The sequence below is a fragment of the Crotalus tigris genome, unplaced genomic scaffold (genome assembly GCF_016545835.1).
Source record: "Crotalus tigris isolate CLP2741 ecotype Arizona unplaced genomic scaffold, ASM1654583v1 scf7180000018275.596634, whole genome shotgun sequence".
In the NCBI taxonomy this organism is placed as follows: Eukaryota; Metazoa; Chordata; class Lepidosauria; order Squamata; family Viperidae; genus Crotalus; species Crotalus tigris.
The window spans coordinates 400073-422446 of NW_024096919.1; the positions used below are offsets into that span (position 1 = coordinate 400073).

A 22374-nucleotide genomic window follows, 5' to 3' on the forward strand; every position below is an offset into this window, starting at 1 on the left:
TTAGTGGGACAGACCTATTTTCCATAAACAATAGAAATATCTCACCCGTGAGATAAGTTTGTCAGGAATAAAATAGATGCAATAAACAGTAGGCTGAAAGTGAGTTAATTTAGCAAATAGTGCTATGTTAAGCTTCCTGTTTCTAATGACTAGAATATTGTCTGAGGTCTTAAGAATTCTTGATAATATATATAATGGGTATTATATATTTATGTGACCATGTGATTATACATCTATTAGTGAAGCTTTTGTTTAGAATAAAATATTTAGGGTGACTTGCAATGAATTCTTTCAGTTGAAGAGGAACTTCAATCTGGAACACAATTGTGGTATTTTCTAGTTAAAGGGGAAAAGAGAGTGTTTGTGCCACAAACCCACAGCCTCGGTATATTTAATTATTTCAATGTATGTGAACATAAATTGCTTTTGTGTGGATGTGTTTTCTTTCTTTTTTTAATACCCTGATAGTTAAATCAAAGACTCATCTTTCAAAATATTCAACCTCTATTCTTTAAATCAGAAGAAGAGCAGCTGGGCAGTTAACAGTTTGACAAAGCCTCAGTTTCCTTCAATAATACTTTAGTCTTTTTATTTCAGTGAAAGAAATGAGTGAGAAACTCAATCACCACTCATGTGGAAACAGCAGGTGCTGTAATAAAATATAAGGTGACATTTTAATAGTCTGGTAAAGATGTTGTTAGATTTCAAATCAATTATCTAAAATAGTCGGGACAAGACCATTGATAATTGTTTAACATCTGCCCTAGGATCTTTTTGCTTTACTTCTTCTGGGTGAAGATTCATTTGACTTGATATATGCAGATTAAAAACAGATGCAACTTAGCATAATAATTTGCAGAAAGTTCAGAATAGATCATTATACCCATTTTCCTTTACTTTAATATTCAAAGAATGCATCACTTTGTTTAGAGATCCACAGAATGCAAGAACTTAAATTCATTAAATAATTGCTGCTTAAGGTATTTTCAGAACTTTGACGTTTATAGGCATAGCTGACTTCCGCATACTTTATGATTGCTACAGAATATAACTACTATATCAAAATTATTTCAGAACTTTGAATAAAGTATTAGGATTTTGTTTTACATTTGCAAACTATGTCATCAATTAAGAAATGACATATATACACATAATAGAAACATGAATCAATTGAATGTTTAGGTTAAATAGGAACATGAATATAAACTTTAATTGGAATACTCTACTTTTATAGCCATTTGTTCGGCTATAAGGCTGATCCAGATGTTCCACTATAGGACTCTTAAATTTGTGCAATCTAACAGTAAAAGAAAAAGTCACAACTAAAAGGGAAATAAAGATTGTGTAGTAAAAGCTTCTACTCCTTCAATGTGACTGGCAACACTATTGTCAGCCACAAAATTCCACTGGAAGAGACTTTTATATAAGATACAATGAGAGGATGATTGTGGCATAATATCCCTGTGACATCATTCATATACACTTTCAACACAAAACAAGCAGAAAACAACACAGTGTGTTACTTTGGTGGAACAGCATGACCATCAGAATTTAGAGAATGCATCGTTTATAAATTCCAGAAGAAAAGGTTTTATCTCTCTTAGGAAACTCCTTATCCTTCCTTCCTTCCTTCCTTCCTTCCTTCCTTCCTTCCTTCCTTCCTTCCTTTTCTTCTCTCCTCCCCTTCAATAAAACTAATCTAAGTGCCACTGATGGGGAAACCCCATAGTAATATTGTCTATGTAAGCAAATAAGAAATCTGCATGCTGTAGCAATTCAAGCAACTCAGCAACAATCTTCATGTCAGAAACCTCTTTGCTTGGAAGTAAATTATAAATCATCTCCCCATTTATCCAAGTCCATAGATTTGTGTTTGGTTAGATTAGGTCTACATGGAAGTACCAACAGTCTCAAATATGTATGGCCCAGAGCATGTGTTTTATTATAATGGGAACAATAATTTCACACAAACCTATATTGTTGTTTGAGAAAGAACATGGTTTGCAAAGGACAAATTAAGGAACCCAATATAGAGACAAAAGGACGTTCACAAAAAAGAGCAAAAAGAATAATTGTAGTAAAATGATGAAATGAAAACAACATGGATTTGAATACATATTGGCGACCTCTGTAAGGAAAGGCAGAAACAGTATTTAATGCAAAAAATAAAAATCAACTATTCCCATTTACCCATAGCATAACAAAGAAGACAGACTCACATCAGAGTCTAGCTTACAAGGCTACCAACCATATAGCTCACAAGTTAAACATACATATTATTGGAGTACCATGTAATCAACTATATAACCTCAAATTAAAGATTCAGCATACAAGGCTGGAGCCTGGTGGTACAGCACAGACTTAACATCCAGGAGCTTCAGGTTTCAACCTCTGGCTATAATATCAGAGAAGAATCTGTACATTTGGCCTGGAGCTTGGCTTTAACACAACAAAGAGAATATCAGTCCATTGATCAACAGGAACAATAAATAAAATGAAACATTCAGAATTAACCAGAAAGCAATGGTTGTACTCTCCTTTACTTTCTATTGGGTATAGGAAATGGACTTTGCCGACTATGAATTCTGGATTTTAAAAAATGGAAACAGGGATCAGGAAACACAACTTTGGTTATGCAGATGCCTGCCACAAACAGAACTATGTGAAAAATGGACAGCATGAATAGATGTATTCCATTAATAGCCCTTAAAATGATTGGACATCTTCTTTCGCACAACAGAGCCTATTTTAACAACCATGTGATGGCTTCTCTCTGGTCCCCAAGATTGCAGAAAAGCACTTTGCTTTCAAAAGTGTTGCCCCCTCAACAATCCACATACTTCCTACAAGACAAAGTCCTGCAGTGATAAAGAAGGAAACTTTAGGTACAGTATTATTTTTTCTAGCCCAAAAGCAGCAGTCTCCTTTTAAACTCAGGGAGAGCTTAATGATACAACTGCCTTAAGGTAAATTAATTGGACTGAGGATGGTGTGGAGGGAATACAACTGCAGCAGAACATATTTTTTTGTGACTTACCAGACTTATTAGCCATGTTTTACTTCTTTCTCTAGTATTCTCACATTGAATTAAACTGAGATTGTTCAGAGCAAAAATAAATAAATAGAAAGGATATTCTTGGTTTTAGGCAAGTGTGCATATTAAAGGAATCCTCTCTGGTTTATCTTTCCTCCAGCAATGTGTTTGTGTGTATAAATCTGTGTTTCTCAACCTCAGGAATATTAAGATGTGTGGATTTCAAATGCCAGATTTCCCCCAGCCACATGTCTCAGTCTCCAGTTGCTGTCATTCTTTGCTTTTCTTAATATAGTCCTTCAAGCCATCTTTCTCTTCCTCCACAGTTTGTTTCACCTATAAGAGTCCTCTGCCCCCTTTTGATTTTGGCAAATGTAGCTGATCATTTTTGGAGTGCAAAGCCTGTATTGCCATTAGTTTTCTTGTTTTTCCATCCAAATTACCAAGTTTTATCTGGGTCCAGTCAACTACTCTTGCTGTACATAGTATAATGGGGACTGCCTAAGTATTGATTGCTTTAATGATACTTCAGCCACTTAGCTTTGATTTCAGATTTTTCAAACTTTTCTATTTTTATGGTTCACTGGAGTCAGCCAGATGTTTAAACTGGATTTGGCAGTTTTATCCACCTATTGGTTTATTCTGAAGGACCTGGAGTAGGCAGATATGGTTGTTCGATGGTTTTAAAGATATTGTTGCAGGATGTAAGCTGTTTCAAGTAAAGCTGTCTTTTGCAACTGATGGTGATTTTGTCAATGCTGACCGTGTTCAAGTGGTGCTACACCCAAGGCTCTTATTATGATTGATACTATCTTTGTTTCTTTTGTAATAGTCGTTATCATAGAGAATTATACCTGCATACCATTGGCATAAATAACTAAATAAATGACTTGAAATGGACACCTAACATTAGAACTGTCATTGAAAAGCACAACAAAGAATGTTTTTCCTGCATCAACTCAGGGAGTTCAGAAGCTGTTCATCCAGCTTTACAGAGGAATTTTTGAGTTTCATATTTGTACTTCTATAACTGTCTGGTTTGGTACAGCAACCAAACAGGATAGGTACAGACTCCAATCTGCAGACCCCTCACATTCTGGACATAAACTGTTTCAATTCCTTCCCTCGGGATGGCACTATAGGGCATTGCAGACCAAAACAACTAAACACAGAGGTAGTTTTTCTCCTTAGGCCATCACTCTGCTGAACACCTAATTCTCGCAGTGTTGTCTAATGCCTATGAGTGTTTACCCTACTAGTATAGCTGTAGCATTATTATTATTATTATTATTATTATTATTATTATTATTATTATTATTATTATTATTATCCTTATTATCCTTATTATCCTTCTTACTCCGTGCTCCTATTGGTATTAAGATGATGATTATCATTGTTCTGTTGTTTTGCATGTACAAAACAACCGAAGACAAATTCTTTGTGTATATAATCAAACTTGGCCAAATAAACCTATTTTATTCTATTCTATTCTATTCTATTCTATTCTATTCTATTCCATTCTACGCTACGCTACTCTACTCTACTCTACTCTACTCTACTCTACTCTACTCTACTCTACTCTACTCTAAATTCTGAAACTGAAATTAAGAGTATTGAAAATCCAAGGGTCAGAGTACAAAGAATGAAGAAAAAGGGATACAAAACTGAACTCAGAGAAACATCAACAGATAATAAGAAAAAAAAAACCACAAGAAACTAGACCATTTCAGCTAATGGAAAATATGCGATCCAAAAGTTAAAATTGAAACTAGCCCTGTGCCAATGACCCTGATAGCAAACTAATGCTAATTCAAATGGGTTAACAACATAAATCATCCAAGGGTTCAAGAGGCAAAGTATCCGACTTTTAATTGTTCAGTTTTAAGAGGAAAGGCAGATCTTTGGGTTCATACTTCATGATAAAACAGGACAGGAACAGATCAGAGAGCCTGCCTTCCAGAATTCTTTCCAAACCCCCAAAACAATTCCATGACTGGGGAAGAGGAGAGGGGGGGGGCTTAAAAATGGAAGTGGCCAGTAGCGTTAAGAGCAACTGCCTCTCCTGTAGAGTACACTGGGTAAAACATTTTTGAACTCAATCTTTCTTTTGTCGACATCTCCTGCTACGTCAACGTTGAGCCCATTCTGTTCAGTTTTCAGAAAATTCTTCTGCTAATGGACCAGCAGGCAGAATCCTAATTTCCTTTACATAATTCCTTGATAGCATTCTGTTAGACTGGGGAACAAATTGGGAAAAACTGAGCAACTGTTTATTGGCTCAATTGCTTGTTCAAGGTGAACAATTTTGCAAAAGGCTGGCTTACTATGATGTGGAAAAGCAGAAATCTCTTTCTGCACTTATCTAAGAATAGGTCCCATGACAGTGCCTGAATTCTTGAACCATAACCTTTTGCATGTAATGCTGTATGAGTTCATTCTCCATAGTCAACCAACTGTGCTTAAGTAAAATGAAATGTGTGAACCTAATCATTATGGCCAAGCCAGGAAAGGAGCATAATGGATCATAGCAATAGTCTTTTGTGTGTGTGTGTGGGGGGGGAAATCAGTGCTGCAAGTTCTCAACTCTTATGGTTTCCTTTTGGAAATATGCAGTCACTGAAATAAAACTGCTGTGCTCAATCCTTTTGTGAGGGATTTACTGTACTTCAGAGCCAATATGTATGGCTTTGTTCTCCTAAAAAGATGTAACATTTGCTTTGCTTTTTGATTTAGTAAAAACAAATAATGTAGCATTTTCAGTTAAATTGTCTTTTGGGAATCTATTCTCCCACTGAGATATTATTTTGCCCTGGAAAAAATATATTTATTTATTTATTTAGCGTATGGCATGTCATACGTCATAGGTAGTAACATTTTGCCTAGAAATAGTAAAAGATATAAAATATAAAAGCTTCTTATGTTGAAAAGCATATTTTCATTTCTAGCAACAGCTTTCCTTCTTGTAATGCTAGAAATGAACACAGAACTGCAAGAAAGCAGGACTTCTTTTCTAACCAACTCCAGCAATGAACATTGGAATCATCCACTTTGATCTTTCATGCAAAACAGTGATGAATTTTATTGTGGTTTTGAGTGGTGCTGCTATAAGACGTCTGCAAGCACTTTGCTTTTAAATGCTTGCTTTGATACATTTGTCCCACTAAACATTTGAATGCAGTTGCCAATAACTGAGAATGTTTATATTTTCAGAAGTAAAAGGGCTTTTTTTAAAGGTCCAGTCAAGGAGGCTAATATGCAATTTCTTAAAAGCAGTGTAAATATTTCTCTCACAAGCACATAGTTAAAAAATATTTAATGTTATAGAAAGGAATATACATTTTTTTATCTGAGATATTGAAAAGTTCCTGTCAGCAATGCACAATAATTATAATGGATAAACTATCTTTTATAGGAAGTAACTTCCAAGAGATTCTATAGACAAGATAAATAATGTTGGTTACGACCTAAAAGGTAATCTGCTTTCCATTATCATTCTTTTCTATATGTTTTAGAGTGCCCTGTATATACTGAAGGACAACTTCCCAATTCTTACAAAAGCTACCTTAAACATGGGCTAGTCCCACATGACTGTTGTGCATACCAGATTAAACACTATGCTATGCCACTGCTTTTCTTAACAGGCAAGTCAAGGTGGAAAGAATTTTCTTAAAACATTGAGTTGGAAGCTCTGTTAGCTTCCAACTCCACATAGTTTCCATCTATGCATAGTTTCCTCTATGCAATAAATACCCTATCATTAATTTATTGGACAAGAACTGCAAAATTTGTTCATCGATGTGATGATCCCATATTTTCTGAGCATTCAATATAAAACTTTCACAAGCAGTAGATTACTTGTTGTATTTTGATTACTGGGTGAAAGGTGGTATCTTAGTTTGGAAATCTAGATGCTATTTATTACCGTTGATGCAAAAAGGAAGCAAATGACTCTTTTTTGCTTTCTTGACAACAGCAAGAATAATTAGAAACTGAGTTCCAGATGTTATATGCTGGCATACAGAGAAATTGCTCTAGCCTCCTTCTCATATTGTGATTCCACTGCATGCAATTCCATTTTGTTTCAGAGAAGTCAGACCGGGTGGCTATAATTTTATGTAGTGCAATATATTATAATCACTTGCTGTTTCTAAAAACCTTACCTTAGTGATTACGTTTTGTTTGTATTTTATTCTGGGGGAGAGAGGCTTGTTGGAAAAGTCTGGCGGAACCATTTGGAACAAAAGGCTTGATTGCTATTGTCAATACATCCCGGGCATAATGAAATGAAAGGGAAAAGAATACTTTCCTCCACTGATTAAATTGATTAGCAATTCCTTTGAGAGAGTCTGCTAATGAACTGCCTGTCAGATTTAGAGTAGTCACACTGCCAGCAATAGGAAAGAATTGCTTGAGCCAATCCAGGGCATGATGAGAAAAATAAGCCGTTTTGAAGTACATAATGGATACAAAGATCATAGTGATGTTTGAGCCACAGGAGAATTCAAGAAATCCTGTTATCAGCAGCAGGTTCCCTTTTGAGAAACAGGCAGGTGAACATCTATCTGCATTTTTTCTCTTTAGACCTATCTTTGGTGCAGCCAGGAATCACATTAAACTTTTTGAAATATCATTCCCCCAAACATACAATTAACCTTGAGTCTTGCAGACCTATTGCTTTCCCTCATTTAGTTGGTTGAGCAGTGGCTGAGCTTCATTTCATTTCCATTTCTTTTTTCTACAACCTGCTTTGATGCCTTGGTTCAATTAAGAATATTTTTTCCTATTAAAAAAGCTACTGGGCTGCCCAGCATGATTCCACATTTAGAACGGTATAGCTACAAATCTTTTTTGAACTCTCACTGTTTAGCAGCAAAAATTGTGCCCGTTTCTGATACCCGTTTCTGCAGTTTTTAATGGTCAATTAAGGAACTCACAACTCCCTCCCTCTCTCTCTCTCTCTCTCTCTCTCTCTCTCTCTCTGTCTCTCTCTCTCTCTCTCTCTCTCTGTGTGTGTGTGTGTGTGTGTGTGTAAGAGAGAGAGAGAGAGAGAGATCCTACTTAACAGGCTAAGTGTTGTTTCTACAGGCTCTTTTCAAAGCTATTTGACCAAATTATTTGATCACTGCCCTCTGTAATAACAGTTTTGGCATTCCTTCAATCTCCCCACCAGCATAGCCAGATTTATTCCTGGGAAACCATTTCTTTATGAGTAGAGTAGCAGCATTCTGGATTGTATCCATAAATCAGAGGGCATTGCTTAAGGTTCTTAACGGGCTAGATTTTTTAAAAAAAATTATGAATTTAAGATTTTAAGATAGATGCCTGTATAAAATGCCTATATAAAGCACTTATCAGTAATTTATGAGTAATCCAGAAATGAAGTACTCTTGCTTTATTTTTTCCCTTTTTCTAAATATAGCAGGTTTATTTATTTTCATTCATATTCACCTTTTTCTCTAGAAAAGTGTGATGCAAAACATATGGGAGACCCAGCAATTTTATTGCTAAGCCAACAATCCTCTGTTGTCCATTGGCTGAGAAAAACAGTGCAAAGCTACTCAGGGAAACTTGTGGCCAAGTGGGAATGTGAAACTGGATATTTGAACTTCATTAGATTTCCTTAGTCATCCAATACACTGATATATTTATCCAGTATCTTTATTTTTTCATAGATACTGTTTTCTGCTCAGATTTTTTTCCTATTGTTAAGATTAGAAATTTTAAAATTAGTGCCATTCTTTATGCTTTCCTCTCTTAAAGTTAATTATTGCTTGTCCTGCTCATTTGTCTATGTAAATTGGTGAATCTCCGTGAAAAGTAAAAGCAGTCATATCTGTATGGAACTATAAAAGGAAGAAAAATGTCACAAGAAAAATGTCACAAAATAGTGTGTTTTCTTTTAATCAGGATAGATATTACAAAAACAATGATGTCACTCTTGTCAGAATGTAATTTTCATTATGTGTTAACATAAGCATATATTGTTTTTCAGATTTGTGAAATTTGTGAATTGTGAGAGGAAGTTTGACTATTATTGTTGTTGTTCTTTTAAAAAAAAACTATTTCCTAAATAGAACAGACATCTGTTGTAGACGTGATATGCTCAGATCAAATAACAACTAATGAACTTCAAGTTCTTGCATAATTGGGACTTGTGATTCAAAAACTCCAGTATCGGTCAGTAATTTCAAGTGGCTGAGCAGATCTTGGAGAGCAGACAAAATCAAAAAGGTTAAAAAGATGTTTCTTTTGCAATGATATATATTTAAAAAGTAATCCCTGCTCTTTGACAAAGAAGACAGCATATTAAAAAGCAGAGACATCACCTTGCCGACAAAGGTCTGTATAGTCAAAAACTTTGTTTTTTCCAATAGTAATGTATGCCTGTGAGCGTTGTACCATAAGAAGGCTGTGTGCTGAAATGATGCTTTCAAATTCTGCTGCTGAAAAGACTCTTGAGAGTCCCTGGGATTACAAGGACATCAAATCAGCCAATCCTAAAGGAAATCCCTAAAGGAAATCCTGACTGTTCTTTGGAACAACAGATACTGAAGCTGAAGCTTAAATACCCTGGCTACCTAATATGCAAAGAGGATGTTGGGAAAGATTAAAAGCAAAAAGAAGGGATGGCAGAGGATGACATGGTTAGATAGTGTCATCAACATAATGGACATGAATTTGGCAAACTCAGGGAGACAGTGGAAAATGGGGGGGGCTACCATGCTATGGTCCATTGAGTCGCGGAAGGACAGCATGACTTAGCAACTGAACAACTTTGACAAAGAAAGCATGCCTAGAGAATAAAATTGCAGGAACTGCGCCAAATGTATCTTCCTATAAAAGGTAGCATTTTTTGTTTCTTCATCTGAATACCAAATACCTTTCTTGCTTGAAAATTGTGGGTGTGATGTGAAAATTGCCTCATTTTTGAAATTTTTTCTTTTAGTTTTGGAAAAAGGAAATAAAAAGGAAAACTTCTGTTAAAACGTTGAGGAAAGCAGCTTTCCTCTCTTTATGCAATACTGCAACTACAAACATTTGTACAGGTAGATATACAGAAAAATACACCTGCGGGAGCAAAGCAAAGCAGACTTGTTGGCTAGGCACGGAAGTTCTTGTATTCTAATGTGATGCTTCTGAGGTTTGCCCAGCACTTCTTTGTAATATTGTCATTTGTATTGACTTTCTTAATTTGATTTATGTTGGTGGCTGCTACTGTTAACGATCGGGGCTACTTTTTGGAAATGCTTCTATAAATGGAGGCAAAAAATAAGGCAAAGACTTATCTCAGTTCAGCTGCACTCTTAGAGATGGTCTCGACACGGTCAATGCCTTTTCTTGATTTTTTTTTTTTCCAAATTCCTAGTCTACCTTATGGCTCGTTCCGTTGAAAAAGTTTGCTTATCTTCTAAGAAAAGATCCTTCGTTAAAACTCATTTACACCCAGGAAACAAGACGCATGCTCACTCGCGCCTCCAGAGTCTTAGAAGAGGCGCCCACCTACGGTAGCACCTCCGCTCTCGGTACTGGAGGCGGGGCCATGATGGCGGGGAGGAAGACGAGAAGGGGGCGTGGCTGGCTCAGGGAGCACCGCCCATCCAGACCCGGGGAACTCGATTCAGGCAGGGAAGAATGGTTGAAGAGAAGCGCAAGCCGAGCTGCGAGGGGGCGGCGGCGGCGGCGGCAGCGCCCGAGGATGGATCCGCCTGAGGTGTGGGACCCTTATAGCCGGCCGGCCCGCCGAACCCAATGGCTGGTGAGCGCCTTGGCTTACCACTACGGGCTGGACCGGGGAGTAGAGAACGAGATCATCGTGCTGGCCACGGGCTTGGATCAGTACTTGCAAGAGATCTTCCACCACTTGGACTGCGAAGGCGAAGGCAAGATCCCCGGCGAGGACTACCAGACCCTCTGCTTGGTGCTGGGGCTGCAAGACGACGACGAGGCGGCCGCCGACCCGGAGGAATGCGCCGGCCTCTGCGAGAACCTCTCGCCCGAGCTGACTTTCCGACAGTTCCACGCCAAGTTGTGCGGCTACTTCAGCACTAAGGCCGGCTGCAAAGCGCCGGACCAGGGCGTCCCGGGGGTGAGCAGGCTACCTCTAGGCAAGGAGAGCGAGCACATCGAGACCCAGATTCGCCTCCGCAGTCCGCTTCGCCGCCGGCGGGAGCAAGCTGCGGCGGGGCGCAGGGCGGTGGGCAGAGGCTGCCCGGCGCGGAGCAGCAGCGCTCGGTCGTGCTCCTCCTCGCCGCCCGGGTCGTGCTCCCGGGAATGCTACGAAGAGATCGTGGCGCTGGAGCAAGCGGAGGATCGCATCGTCAAGCTGGAGGAGGAAAATGCCAGCCTGCGCGAACTGGTGGAGGACATGAGGGCGGCTTTGCAGAGCAGCGATGCCCGGTGCTTGGCGCTCCAGGTGAGCGGGCGGGGAAGTCCTGTTGCGCAGCGGAGCCCGAAGGGATCAGAAAGAGCGCGTCTTGGAGCTGCTGAGCCTTCCTTGCCGGACCCCGGTTACACTGCCTGGGTGGGCGTGAAGGCCCCAAGCTGAGCCCCCAACCATTCCCGAGTGTTCTTAATTAAACGCTTTTCAGACGAGATTGCAGTGGGGTGTGATAAATCCTGAATGACATAGATGCTCACCCAAAAGTTGGCCACTAGTCTGCTCTGGGAAAGGGCACCTGAAGACAGGAGGAAGGGAAAGGGTACTGGAGAATGTCCTAAATGCCTTCCTGAGCCCTATCTGCCCTTCGGGGTAGTGAGGTGGCTGCCTCAGGCTGCACATTTTGGATGTGGTGAAGTTCAGCAAACTAATAGTTTACCTTGTTAGTTAGCAATCTCATTTGCAGCCAGGGATGGGAAAGATGTTGCAGCCAATTTAAATGTTCAGAAGTGTGTGTATTGGGGGGGGGGGGGACACACTGGTATTTCTATTTTCTTTCAGGACAACTTAAAGGAGAATGGGGAAATTTTGGGAACCAGCCCTCCCCTGGCAAACAAGGGGAGAAATATGCTGTGGGATGGTCTATTATTGTGTATAAAGCATGCACTTTGACTTAGGTGGGTTTCCGTGAACTGCCAAAGTCAACCCTTATCATTATGACATACTAAGGAGTGAGTTTTATTGCCATAGTGGGATATTATAAGTGAAGGGGAAAGAGTAAATTGTGACAAAGAAGCAGCCCTGTTTTTTCTAACAAGTCATATGGAGAGTGCAGCTCCTTTATTTATAGGGGTGTATTGTTTGGTGTTGACATATTTTGAGTAATGCAAATTCTAATTGACCAAGAAAATAGCAGTGATAACTTCAAAAGTCCTGATTTCTATCCATCCTCGAGGGTTAGCAAACATTCTTGCGATGGGAATCATTCTAAAAAGTTTGTAACTTTTTAATTTCCATTCAAACCTGGTTCTCTTTATATTGTGTTGAGTTGAAAAGATTACGCAACAAAGATTGCTTAAAATCACTGACAGCTATTGGCTTTGGGGCTGATGCACAAATATTTTGCTTAGCTTTTGTCTTCTTTGAAATCTTGTTAGTCAGTGGCAAAAGGACAACATGGCACATAAACATTGTGGTCTTCATATATGATATAAATGACAGCACTCTACTAGAAATTCAGAGAAGCATGTTTCAGATGCTGTGTGGCTACTTCAACACTAAGTTGCCGGCAAGCTGTTGGACCAGGACGTCCCAAGAGCTGAACAGGATTTGCGGTCAGCGGGAGCAAACTGTGGCAGACCCAGGGAGAGCAAAAATCGGTTTAGAATAATTTCAATTGACTGCCGTTATGTTTGCAAGTTTTGCAACAAAATAATATTAATATTTATCTTTGATTGTCCAGTCAAAGATAAGCACTTCTGAAGTTTCATTCTGAAGCACTCAAACACAGCTTTACTGACTTCAATGTATTTCTGAATAAGTGTAATTTTGGTTGCACTGGAAAATTCATTGACTTCAGTGGGAAAATCCTACCTATGACTCCACTGAAGGTATAATAATAAAGCATAGTTCCCCAACCTTTTCAGCTTTGTGGATCAGGAGGGGGGAAGGGGTGGTTCTGTGTGAGCAGCAGGCCGGCCTGCTCGCCTGCTGTTCGCACAAATGGGGATGTTGTGCGCATATGCTCGCCCACCACTTCCATGGCCCATTTCTGAATGGCTCAAGGCTTGGAGGTAGGCTGTGGCCCAGGGATTGGGGACCCCTGAAAAAAAGTATGGAGGGAAAAGATGAAGAAAGAACATGAATTTTCCTATTGAAACAAGATATACTGGGGAAAGTCAGATAATATTAATATTTGAAGACTTGCATTCATTTTCATTCCTCCACATCTTTTCAATAACAAGGAGATGGATACTTTTTAATATAAAAAAGGTTGGGTCCTTACCATGATAAATAATTTCATGATTTTAATATAACTTCAATGCAGAATTAAATACGCTGGCTTTAGTGGATTTAACAATTCAATTCCATTTACATGCCCATTAAAATTTAATTGTCGTTAAGGTCAGTAGTCTTTGTTCACAGATAGGTAGGTAACATAAGCAGAAATCTGTCTGAAGCAGCTGTCTAATACAGATCTATTTCACTTTGAAGCATTTTCTTTGATACGCTTATATTTTGGAATAACTCTGTGACTTAGTAAGTAAGCAGATACATCTTTTCCAATAAATCACTTTATCCACTTCTACTTTTAATTGCTCTCTAGGTGCATCTGGAGATGCATATATTCCTACCAAAAGCCAAAGACTTACGATATATGCAAATTTTACATTTTCACTATGTTTTTGATGGATCTACTCATCAGGGAAGTTCCATCTTGTCTCTTGTCTTTTCCCCTGGCTCTCCTATTCATTTTGTCTCTACTACTTGTAGTAACATGACTCCTTATACTCCATATTCCCCCCCCCATCTCTTCTTCCTTTAAGCTGTTCCTAGAATTCTCTTGGGCCATCCAAGAGTTCCAAATAGTACACCTACCATGTTTTTGTTATGGGATCCCCCTGTCAGGCAAAACAGGAAATTATCTTTTATTATATCCTGTCAGCTTTGTAATACTGGCCAGATCTTGCTGCTGTACAGCATGCATGGAACAGAACAGCTTTATATATATAGCCAACCCATCAACAACTCAAATGCTAGCTAATAAGTCATTTTCATTATTGGCTTGTTTTTGTGAAGCACTATATTACTTTTTTTATGTAACACTTCATTTTATTTTAATATGCTGTTGCAGCATGAATCTAGATTTAGCAACAGTTTTGATACATAAATAAATGAATAAGTCCAACTATAGCATAATGCTTCAGCTGGATGACATACTCTATTTTGAAGTCACAATTTTATCTCATTTGTTTGACTTATGGATAACTGTTGATAGCTCTTGCTAACCAGAACGAATTTCTGCTCTTTTCATCCATCACCTACTGATGGCCCACTATCCCAGGGGTGTCAAACTCCCAACATCACGTGACGTATCTCAATGTATCACAACTTTTTCCCCATTGCCAGCAATGGGGTGGGCGCAGTTTCGCCATGACTCATCCAGCCCCCGGGCTGGCAGTTGACACCCCTGGTCTATCCTAAGAACCAACTTTCTTTCTTCAGCTTCTTCCTGTCAAGGAAAGAGAACTTTAACTATGTACTCCTCCTCTTTGAATTCATTGCAGTAATGCAATGGTTTGGAAGGGAATGGGATTATTTCTGCTTTTCTTTCTCCACTCTACTATTTTTGGGAACACCTATATGTATATTTCCTGTGTATGCATGGGCGACTTCTGCGTGATGGCTATGCCTGCACTGCCCAGAGTCATATTAGTGAAATAGGCAGCATAGAAATCCAATAAATAAATAATACAGGTTACTTACATTCACTAACAGTATAGGCGATATCAGTATGTGAAAAAGCAAAATTTAGAACACGCATGAAGAACACAGAATTATACATTCCCTTTCATAAAATAAACTGTGCACACATGGGAACAAGGACAGTGAGAGAAATCCTTTTCCTCCTCTGCCCCCTAACCATAATACTATAAGGAGTCCTTTGTCCCCTACAATACTTCCTCCCCCAAAAGAACCATTGACCATTCGCTCTAGGATACCCATCTAGTATCTTCACTTGCTTTCAGTTCTGTACAGTTTTAGAGAGGTTTTGGAATGTGTTGAAGAAGCTCTGGATATCCTTATGAAAAAAATGCTGAGTTTGAGTAATAGTGATGTTGGATTGAGTACTATGCTTTTCATGATTTCTTGATGCCTTCAACATCCCTTACTGAAAATACAATAAGGCACAGTTTTTCAAATATATTACCTTAATGAAGACAATATTGGTATAAGCAAGAGTTTGTTTTTTATACTATGCACTCTTAGCTATGTATTCTACTTGTTGATACTTTAGTAACTTCTAGAGCAGTCTTCTCGGGCTTGGTGATCTTCAGAGGCATTAGATATCAGCTCCCATAATTCACAGTCAGCAATGTGGTACACTTCAGGTACAGCATTAGATAGGATTAGAATGAAAACTACTCAACCTTTCACAATGTCCTATTTTACCAAGAAATTAAGAGCCACTTAAGACTACAGTTTCTCTTGATAAGCATTCATACTTACACTGGCATATATTTTATAATACAATTTTATGCGTCTTGACTCAGAACCAAATGCACCTTTCGGTGAGGTAACTGGATTCATGATTACAATCTTAATGCATGATGCTGCCACTCAACCTTGTTTGTTTAATCTGCACCTAAATTTTCATTGGGAAGCAGAGTCATGCAATCTAGGTAACCAAAATGGCGGTAAATTCTATTTAAGAATATGCACACAAGAATTCCTGTGTGAAATAATGCAAACAGAAGGCATGATGGGCACTTGCGTGTTTGCTTCAGCCATTGGATGATGATCATTTTTCAGCTACTGATACATTTGTTGAAGACAAATGTATTAATTGCATTGAGAAGAAATGTGTTTGTTTAAAACCTTGACTGCTCCTAATCAATATTTTGTTTTTTCATTTTGCTCCTGATGATTGTAGGTGGGATTGTGGAAGAGCCATGCACAGCATAAGGAAAATGGGACTTGCTTTATAGGCAGCCGGAGACAACAGGTTAACAATAGATTTCAGACTTCCAAGTGCCTTCAGAGTGTTCTAAAGGAAGTTGAATTAATCCGAACTTCTAGAGATGGACAAATTGAAGAAGCAATTAGATTTAACCAAGAACTGGAAAAAGAACTAAGGAACTCTCATGAAGCCCTCATGGCCCTGGAAGGTTGCAACCACAGCTTAAAAAGAGAAAAGGCAGAAATGAGGAAGAAAGTTGAAGAAGCGAGATGTGTTGTCCTTAACAGCCTTGGAAAAGTAAAGGAGCTAGAAACTAAAGCCCATAAAGTGTCCCAACTGCAGACCTATATCCAGCAGCTAGAATCTCAGCTACAGTATTATAGGTAAGGCCGAAAGTTTAAAACTAAATAAATATAACAGACTGAATGCAAATGTGGTTTTGGAACCCTTGCTGAAATGTGGGTAGAGAATTAGCTGCTACAGTACTTAGTTATTTTCTTAGTAGGGACTCATTGCAAAGCTTTACTTATCTTCTCTCTAGTTAATGTAGCAGCAAACATGATTTCCTAGTAACAGCAGAGACCACCAAAGGAAATCCCAAAATGCCATTGACAAAAGTTAGCAGATGTCAACAGTCTAATTTAGCAGGCATTATTAACAGTATTGAGGCAATTGATGTTTAGAAAGGGTAACTTGTAATCTAATGGGAGAGGCCTTTGGGAAAAGAAAAACACAGCTGGTAAGCATTAAGGGCATTGGTTATCTGCAATGCAACTTGATTATTCTGAGCTTCAAATTATTATTAGTTCAACACTGCACTTTTAGATTTCTCTTGCTTTGGTACTGCATAGCTTTTCTTTAAGCCATTCAAAAAGTATTTCAAGTAATATGTCAAGTGCTTGGTCCAAGATGCAGTGGTGGTTATGCTATTTAAGGTTTGTAAGCAAATGCCTTGTAAAATAATTTTCAGAATTAAACAACATTCATAGCCTTGTCAGCTTTGCCATCTGCTACTTTCACAATAATAGTTATTGGGGCTTCATATATAGTAATAGTAATAGTAGTAAAGTTGGAAGGGACCTTGGAGGTCATCTAGTCCAACCCCCTGCTCAGGCAGGAAACCCTACACCATTTCGGACAAATGGCTGTCCAGTCTCTTCTTAAAAACTTCCAGTGTTGGAGCATTTACTGCTTCTGGAGGCAGGCTGTTCCACTGATTAATTGTTCTCACTGTCAGGAAGTTTCTCCTTAGTTCTAGGTTGCTTCTCTCCTTGATTAGTTTCCACCCGTTGCTTCTTGTCCTGCCTTCAGGTGCTTTGGAAAATAGCTTAATTCCCTCTTCTTTATGGCAGCCCCTGAGATATTGGAATACTGCTATCATGTCCCCCCTTGTCCTTCTCTTCGTTAAACTAGACATACCCAATTCTAGCAACCGTTCCTTATATGTTTTAGCCTCCAGTCCCCTAATCATCTTTGTTGCTCTTCTCTGTACTCTTTCTAGAGTCTCAACATCTTTTTTACATCGTGGTGACCAAAACTGGATGCAGTATTCCAAGTGTGGCCTTACCAAGGCATTGAAGAGTGGTATTAATACTTCACGTGATCTTGATTCTATCCCTCTGTTAATGCAGCCTAGCACTGTGTTGGCCTTTTTGGCAGCTGCAGCACACTGCTGGCTCATATTTAGGTGATTGTCTACTAGGACTCCGAGGTCCCTCTCACAGTTACTACTATTGAGCATGGTGCTACCTATGCTGTACTTGTGCATTTGGTTTTTCTTGCCTAAATGTAGAACCTTGCTTTTTTCACCATTGAATTTCATTTTGTTAGTTAGTGCCCAGTGTTCAAGTCTGTCCAGATCCTTCTGTATCTTAAGCCTGTCTTCTGGAGTGTTGGCTATTCCTGCCAGCTTGGTGTCATCTGCAAATTTGATGAGTTCCCCATCTATCCCTTCATCCAAATCGTTGATGAAGATGTTGAAGAGTACTGGGCCCAGAACAGAGCCCTGGGGCACCCCACTACACACTTCCCTCCATATAGATGCAGTTCCATTGAGGACCACTCGCTGAGTACGGCCGGTCAGCCAGCTACGGATCCATCTGGTGGTGGTTCTGTCTACCCCACATTTTTCTATCTTGTCAAGTAGTAGGTTGTGATCTACTTTATCAAATGCTTTACTGAAGTCCAAGTAAATTATGTCCACAGCATTCCTCTGATCCACTAATTTTGTCACTTGGTCAAAGAATGCAATAAGATTTGTCTGGCATGATCTATTTTTGACAAACCCATGTTGGCTTTTAGTAATGACTTTGTTTGCCTCTAGGTGTTCGTTGATTCGTTGTTTGATTATCTTTTCCAGGATCTTCCCAGGTATTGAGGTCAGGCTGATAGGTCTGTAATTTCCTGGATCCATTTTTTTTCCTTTTTTGAGGATGGGAACTACATCAGCTCTTTTCCAGTCCTCTGGTAGTTCCCCTGTGTTCCAGGATCTTTGAAAAATATAGTTCAGTGGCTCCAATATCACATCTGCCAGTTCCTTGAGAACTCTGGGATGTAATCCATCTGGTCCTGGCGATTTGAACTCATCTAGGCTGGACAGGTGCTCACTAACCATTTTCTTGCCTATCTTAACTTGTGTTTCTATTTTGTTTTTTATGGCACTATTTTTGATAGGTTGGTCTATTTTTTCCCTTTGTGTAAAGACAGATGCAAAAAATGAGTTAAATAGTTCTGCTTTCTCCCTGTTGCTTGTCACCTTCTTGCCACTTCCACCCACTAATGGACCAATCATTTCCTTCACTTTTTTCTTGTTTTTTTACATGTTGAAAGAAGCTTTTTTTGTTATTTTTGACTTTGGTCGCAAGCCTTAGTTCACTTTGAGCCTTGGCTTTCTTCACTTCATCTTTGCAGGCTCGGGCTATTTGCTGATATTCTGACTTAGTTATGTTCCCCTCTTTCCACTTTCCATACTTGTCCTTTTTATCTTTCAATTTGTCAGAGAGTTCTTTATGCAGCCATGCTGGTTTCTTTTGAGAGCTGTTGTTTTTCCTCTTTGTTGGTATTGTGCTAGACTGTGCTTTTATTATCTCATTTTTCAAAATTTCCCAAGCTTCTTGAGTTGTTTTCCCCTTGAGGATTCTCATCCATGGAATCCTTCCCAAGCCCTCTCTAAGTTTATTGAAATTAGCTCTATTGAAGTCCAAGACTCTAGTTTGACTGTGTTCTATTGCTTGTGCTTCCATAATGTTGAATTCCAATATTGCATGATCACTTCCTCCCAAGGTTCCTATGGCTTCAACACCTTCTATCATTTCATCTCTGTTAGTGAGAATTAGATCCAAAATGGCTAATCCCCTAGTTCCCTTCTCTACTTTTTGGGAGACAAAGTTGTCTGCTAGGTTTGCCAGGAACCTGTTTGATCTTCCACTTTGTGCAGAGTTTGTCTCCCAGTTGATGTCAGGGTAGTTAAAGTCCCCCATTACTATTGTGATGTGCTTCCTACATACCTTAGTTAGCTGACTAGCAAAAAGTTCATCTATTTCCTCTGTTTGGGTGGGTGGTCTGTAGTATACACCTATGGCAATGTCATTTTCCCCCCCTTTTATATTGACCCAAATGCATTCAAGACAGTTTTTATCATTGTTGTGCTCTATTTCTGTGAAGATGTAGTTATTTCTTATATAGAGAGCAACTCCACCTCCTCTTTTATTTGGTCTGTTTCTTTTAAATAATTTAAATCCCTCTAGCTGTGTGTTCCATGTGTGGGTTTCATCCCAACATGTTTCCGTAATGGCAACAATATCGTATCTGCCCTCATTAACCTGAATTTCTAGTTCACCCTGTTTGCTGTTCATACTCTGTGCATTGGTGTATAAACATTTGAGTCCTTTGTGAGTGGCCCTGTGTTTCCTTTCTACATAACCTGTGTAGTGCCTGAGTTCCCCTATTGTCTTACCACCTATTTGGTTAGTGCACTTTATGTGGCACTCGCTATTAGAGGCTTCATAGCAAGGTTGGTATTCTTGTCCACACACACATCCATGCTACATGCACTGATGTTCAACTTTATGACATAAATTAATCATCTGATTTGATATGTAGATTTGAGTAATAATTTCTCCATCTATAGTCAATATGGGAAAAAAAACCCTCAAAAGTGATACTGAGAAATAGGGTCACAATACTACCTTGATAGGTATATTATATATTAGAACTGCCCGGTATTGTTTTCAGCTTTGCCTGCTGCCCCTGGTAAAGAAAGCTAATGCAAAAGACTGCAATAGGGGGCAAAAAAGGGTCATACTGAGGAAAGCAATGATGTGATGTTGTAACGCAAGCCTTTCCTTTTTTTCTGAGTGCAGCACAACATCTCACGCCCATCTAAAGGGGCAGAATTTCCACTGCAACACCACAATGCTGCTTTTGTCCTTTTCATGAAAGCAGCAAGATCCTGTGGACATTGCTAACCAAAAGCTGCTTCCACACCTGTAACTGAAAAGTAAAAGTATCTCTATAGCAGCATTTCTCAGCCTTGGCAGTCTTAAGATGCTATCTGGAGAATTCTGGGAGTTGAGGTCTATACATCTTAATGTTGCCAAGTTTGAGAAAAGCTGCTTTATAGTAAATATGCATTACTAAAATTGGGCTGTAAAATAGAACAATCAGTACTTGGTGTCCTTCCATGCATGGTCTTACCTTTTTAATGAATAGATCTATTAATGTATTTTTGTTGCTTCCTTTGGGTGAAATCCATTAAAATAGACTTCATGGATTTCATGGACATCTCTGTGTGAATATACAGGTGATATACTATGTTTGAAAGAGGTATTTCATTATGTATTCTGTGTATTTATGTGTTATAGGTATGACCAGGTGCTGAATGTCTAAGACTAAATTTGATGATGCATGTGTTCCTTTCGTTATAGTTGGCATTGAATTCTAGCCTCTCAGTTTACCTTAAAGCAGGGGTCTTCAAACTTGGCCCTTTTATGACTTTTGGACTTCAACTCCCAGAATTCCTCAGCCAGCTTGCCTGGGAGTTGAAGTCCACAAGTCATAAAAGGGCCAAGTTTGAAAACCCCTGCCTTAAAGCAACAGTGAGGTTAATTATAAGAAGTCCATGCTACATAACCGCTCAATAAAGTTTTGTTCAAGATATAGAATATTAGAAAACAAAGCCAGGAATATGATTAAGCAGTCGAATAGTTGGCTTTTTAAATGCTGAATCTAACAAGGAAATCATTTTACAGTTTTTTTCTAATCATGAGAACAATACTTACATTGTGTTGTAAAGAATATATTAGAGCAACGTGTAACAATATTCTAAGCAAGCACCAATATTAAAATTTCATTCAGTCCTATTGAAGCCTGGAAGGGTTATTGCTGCAATAAACCATAATAGGCTATAATCTATGGCAGGGACCCCCAACCTCCAGTCCAGGGACCAGCACTGGTCACAGCATGCCAGAAACCCGTCTGTGCAAACAAGCAAAGCCCCATACGCGGGATGCAGGAAGTACATGAAACTCCACTCCAGTCTGCGGAAAAACCTCTCTCCACAGAACTGGTCCCTGTTGCCCAAAAGGTTGGGGGCCACTAATCTATGTGAACTGATCCAAATACCATTGATATGTTATATGAATATTCTGTTTTATTTTTCCATCTTACTGTGATGCTCAAAAGTAACTATAAATACTTTTGGTAGCTTAAAATAGCCATTTCCTTTGTTATTCTGTTAGTTCCTTTCCAGTTATTTTATAGGGTTTCAGAATGAGTTATTTGCATTGTCAAGTTATTGTGTCTAAAGTTGGAGATTGGTTTAAAAATAATAAGTCATTGTCATTTTTATTGCTATTATAAGTGTGTGTGTTTTTTTAAAAAAATATTTGGTAAAATATAGATATAAAAAACACCCTAAATGTTGCTTTTTTCCTGCCATGCATTGATGCTTTTGTCATTGACATGTTGCTTCTCCTAACTTACATTATTGATGAATTCCATTGCTGTTACTAGAACTTGATTCATATTACAATTTCAAATGAGAATTAAGAACTACCTTTACATCATGAGGAAGGGAGGATTTATAAACAAGTACATAGCCCTCTTGGTATTTACAGTAGGAATCAGATTTAGTCTTGGATTCTTGCCTACTAGTATGCTTTTCCAAATTTTAATTGTGCATGAAGTTCATCCTTTTGGGAAGGGAGATGGGCTAATTTAATAAATAAATATGGACCCAGGCTTGCTCAGGAAGAACTTTTCAGAAAAACACCAAGATGACAA

The 22374-nt window shown here is 38.7% G+C and overlaps 1 protein-coding gene across 3 annotated transcripts in view; it reads left to right on the top strand.

Annotated features, from left to right (window-relative positions):
* The first annotated feature begins 10562 nt into the window (after positions 1-10562).
* EFCC1 (EF-hand and coiled-coil domain containing 1) overlaps positions 10563-22374 on the top strand; it is an 82336-nt gene continuing 70524 nt past the window's right edge. For all 3 annotated transcript variants that reach the window (XM_039349444.1, XM_039349445.1, XM_039349446.1), the window contains exons 1-2: positions 10563-11447; positions 16066-16475. In XM_039349444.1, the coding sequence (XP_039205378.1) occupies positions 10575-11447; positions 16066-16475 (1283 nt within the window). In that variant the 5' untranslated portion in view covers positions 10563-10574. The remainder of the gene's footprint in view (positions 11448-16065; positions 16476-22374) is intronic.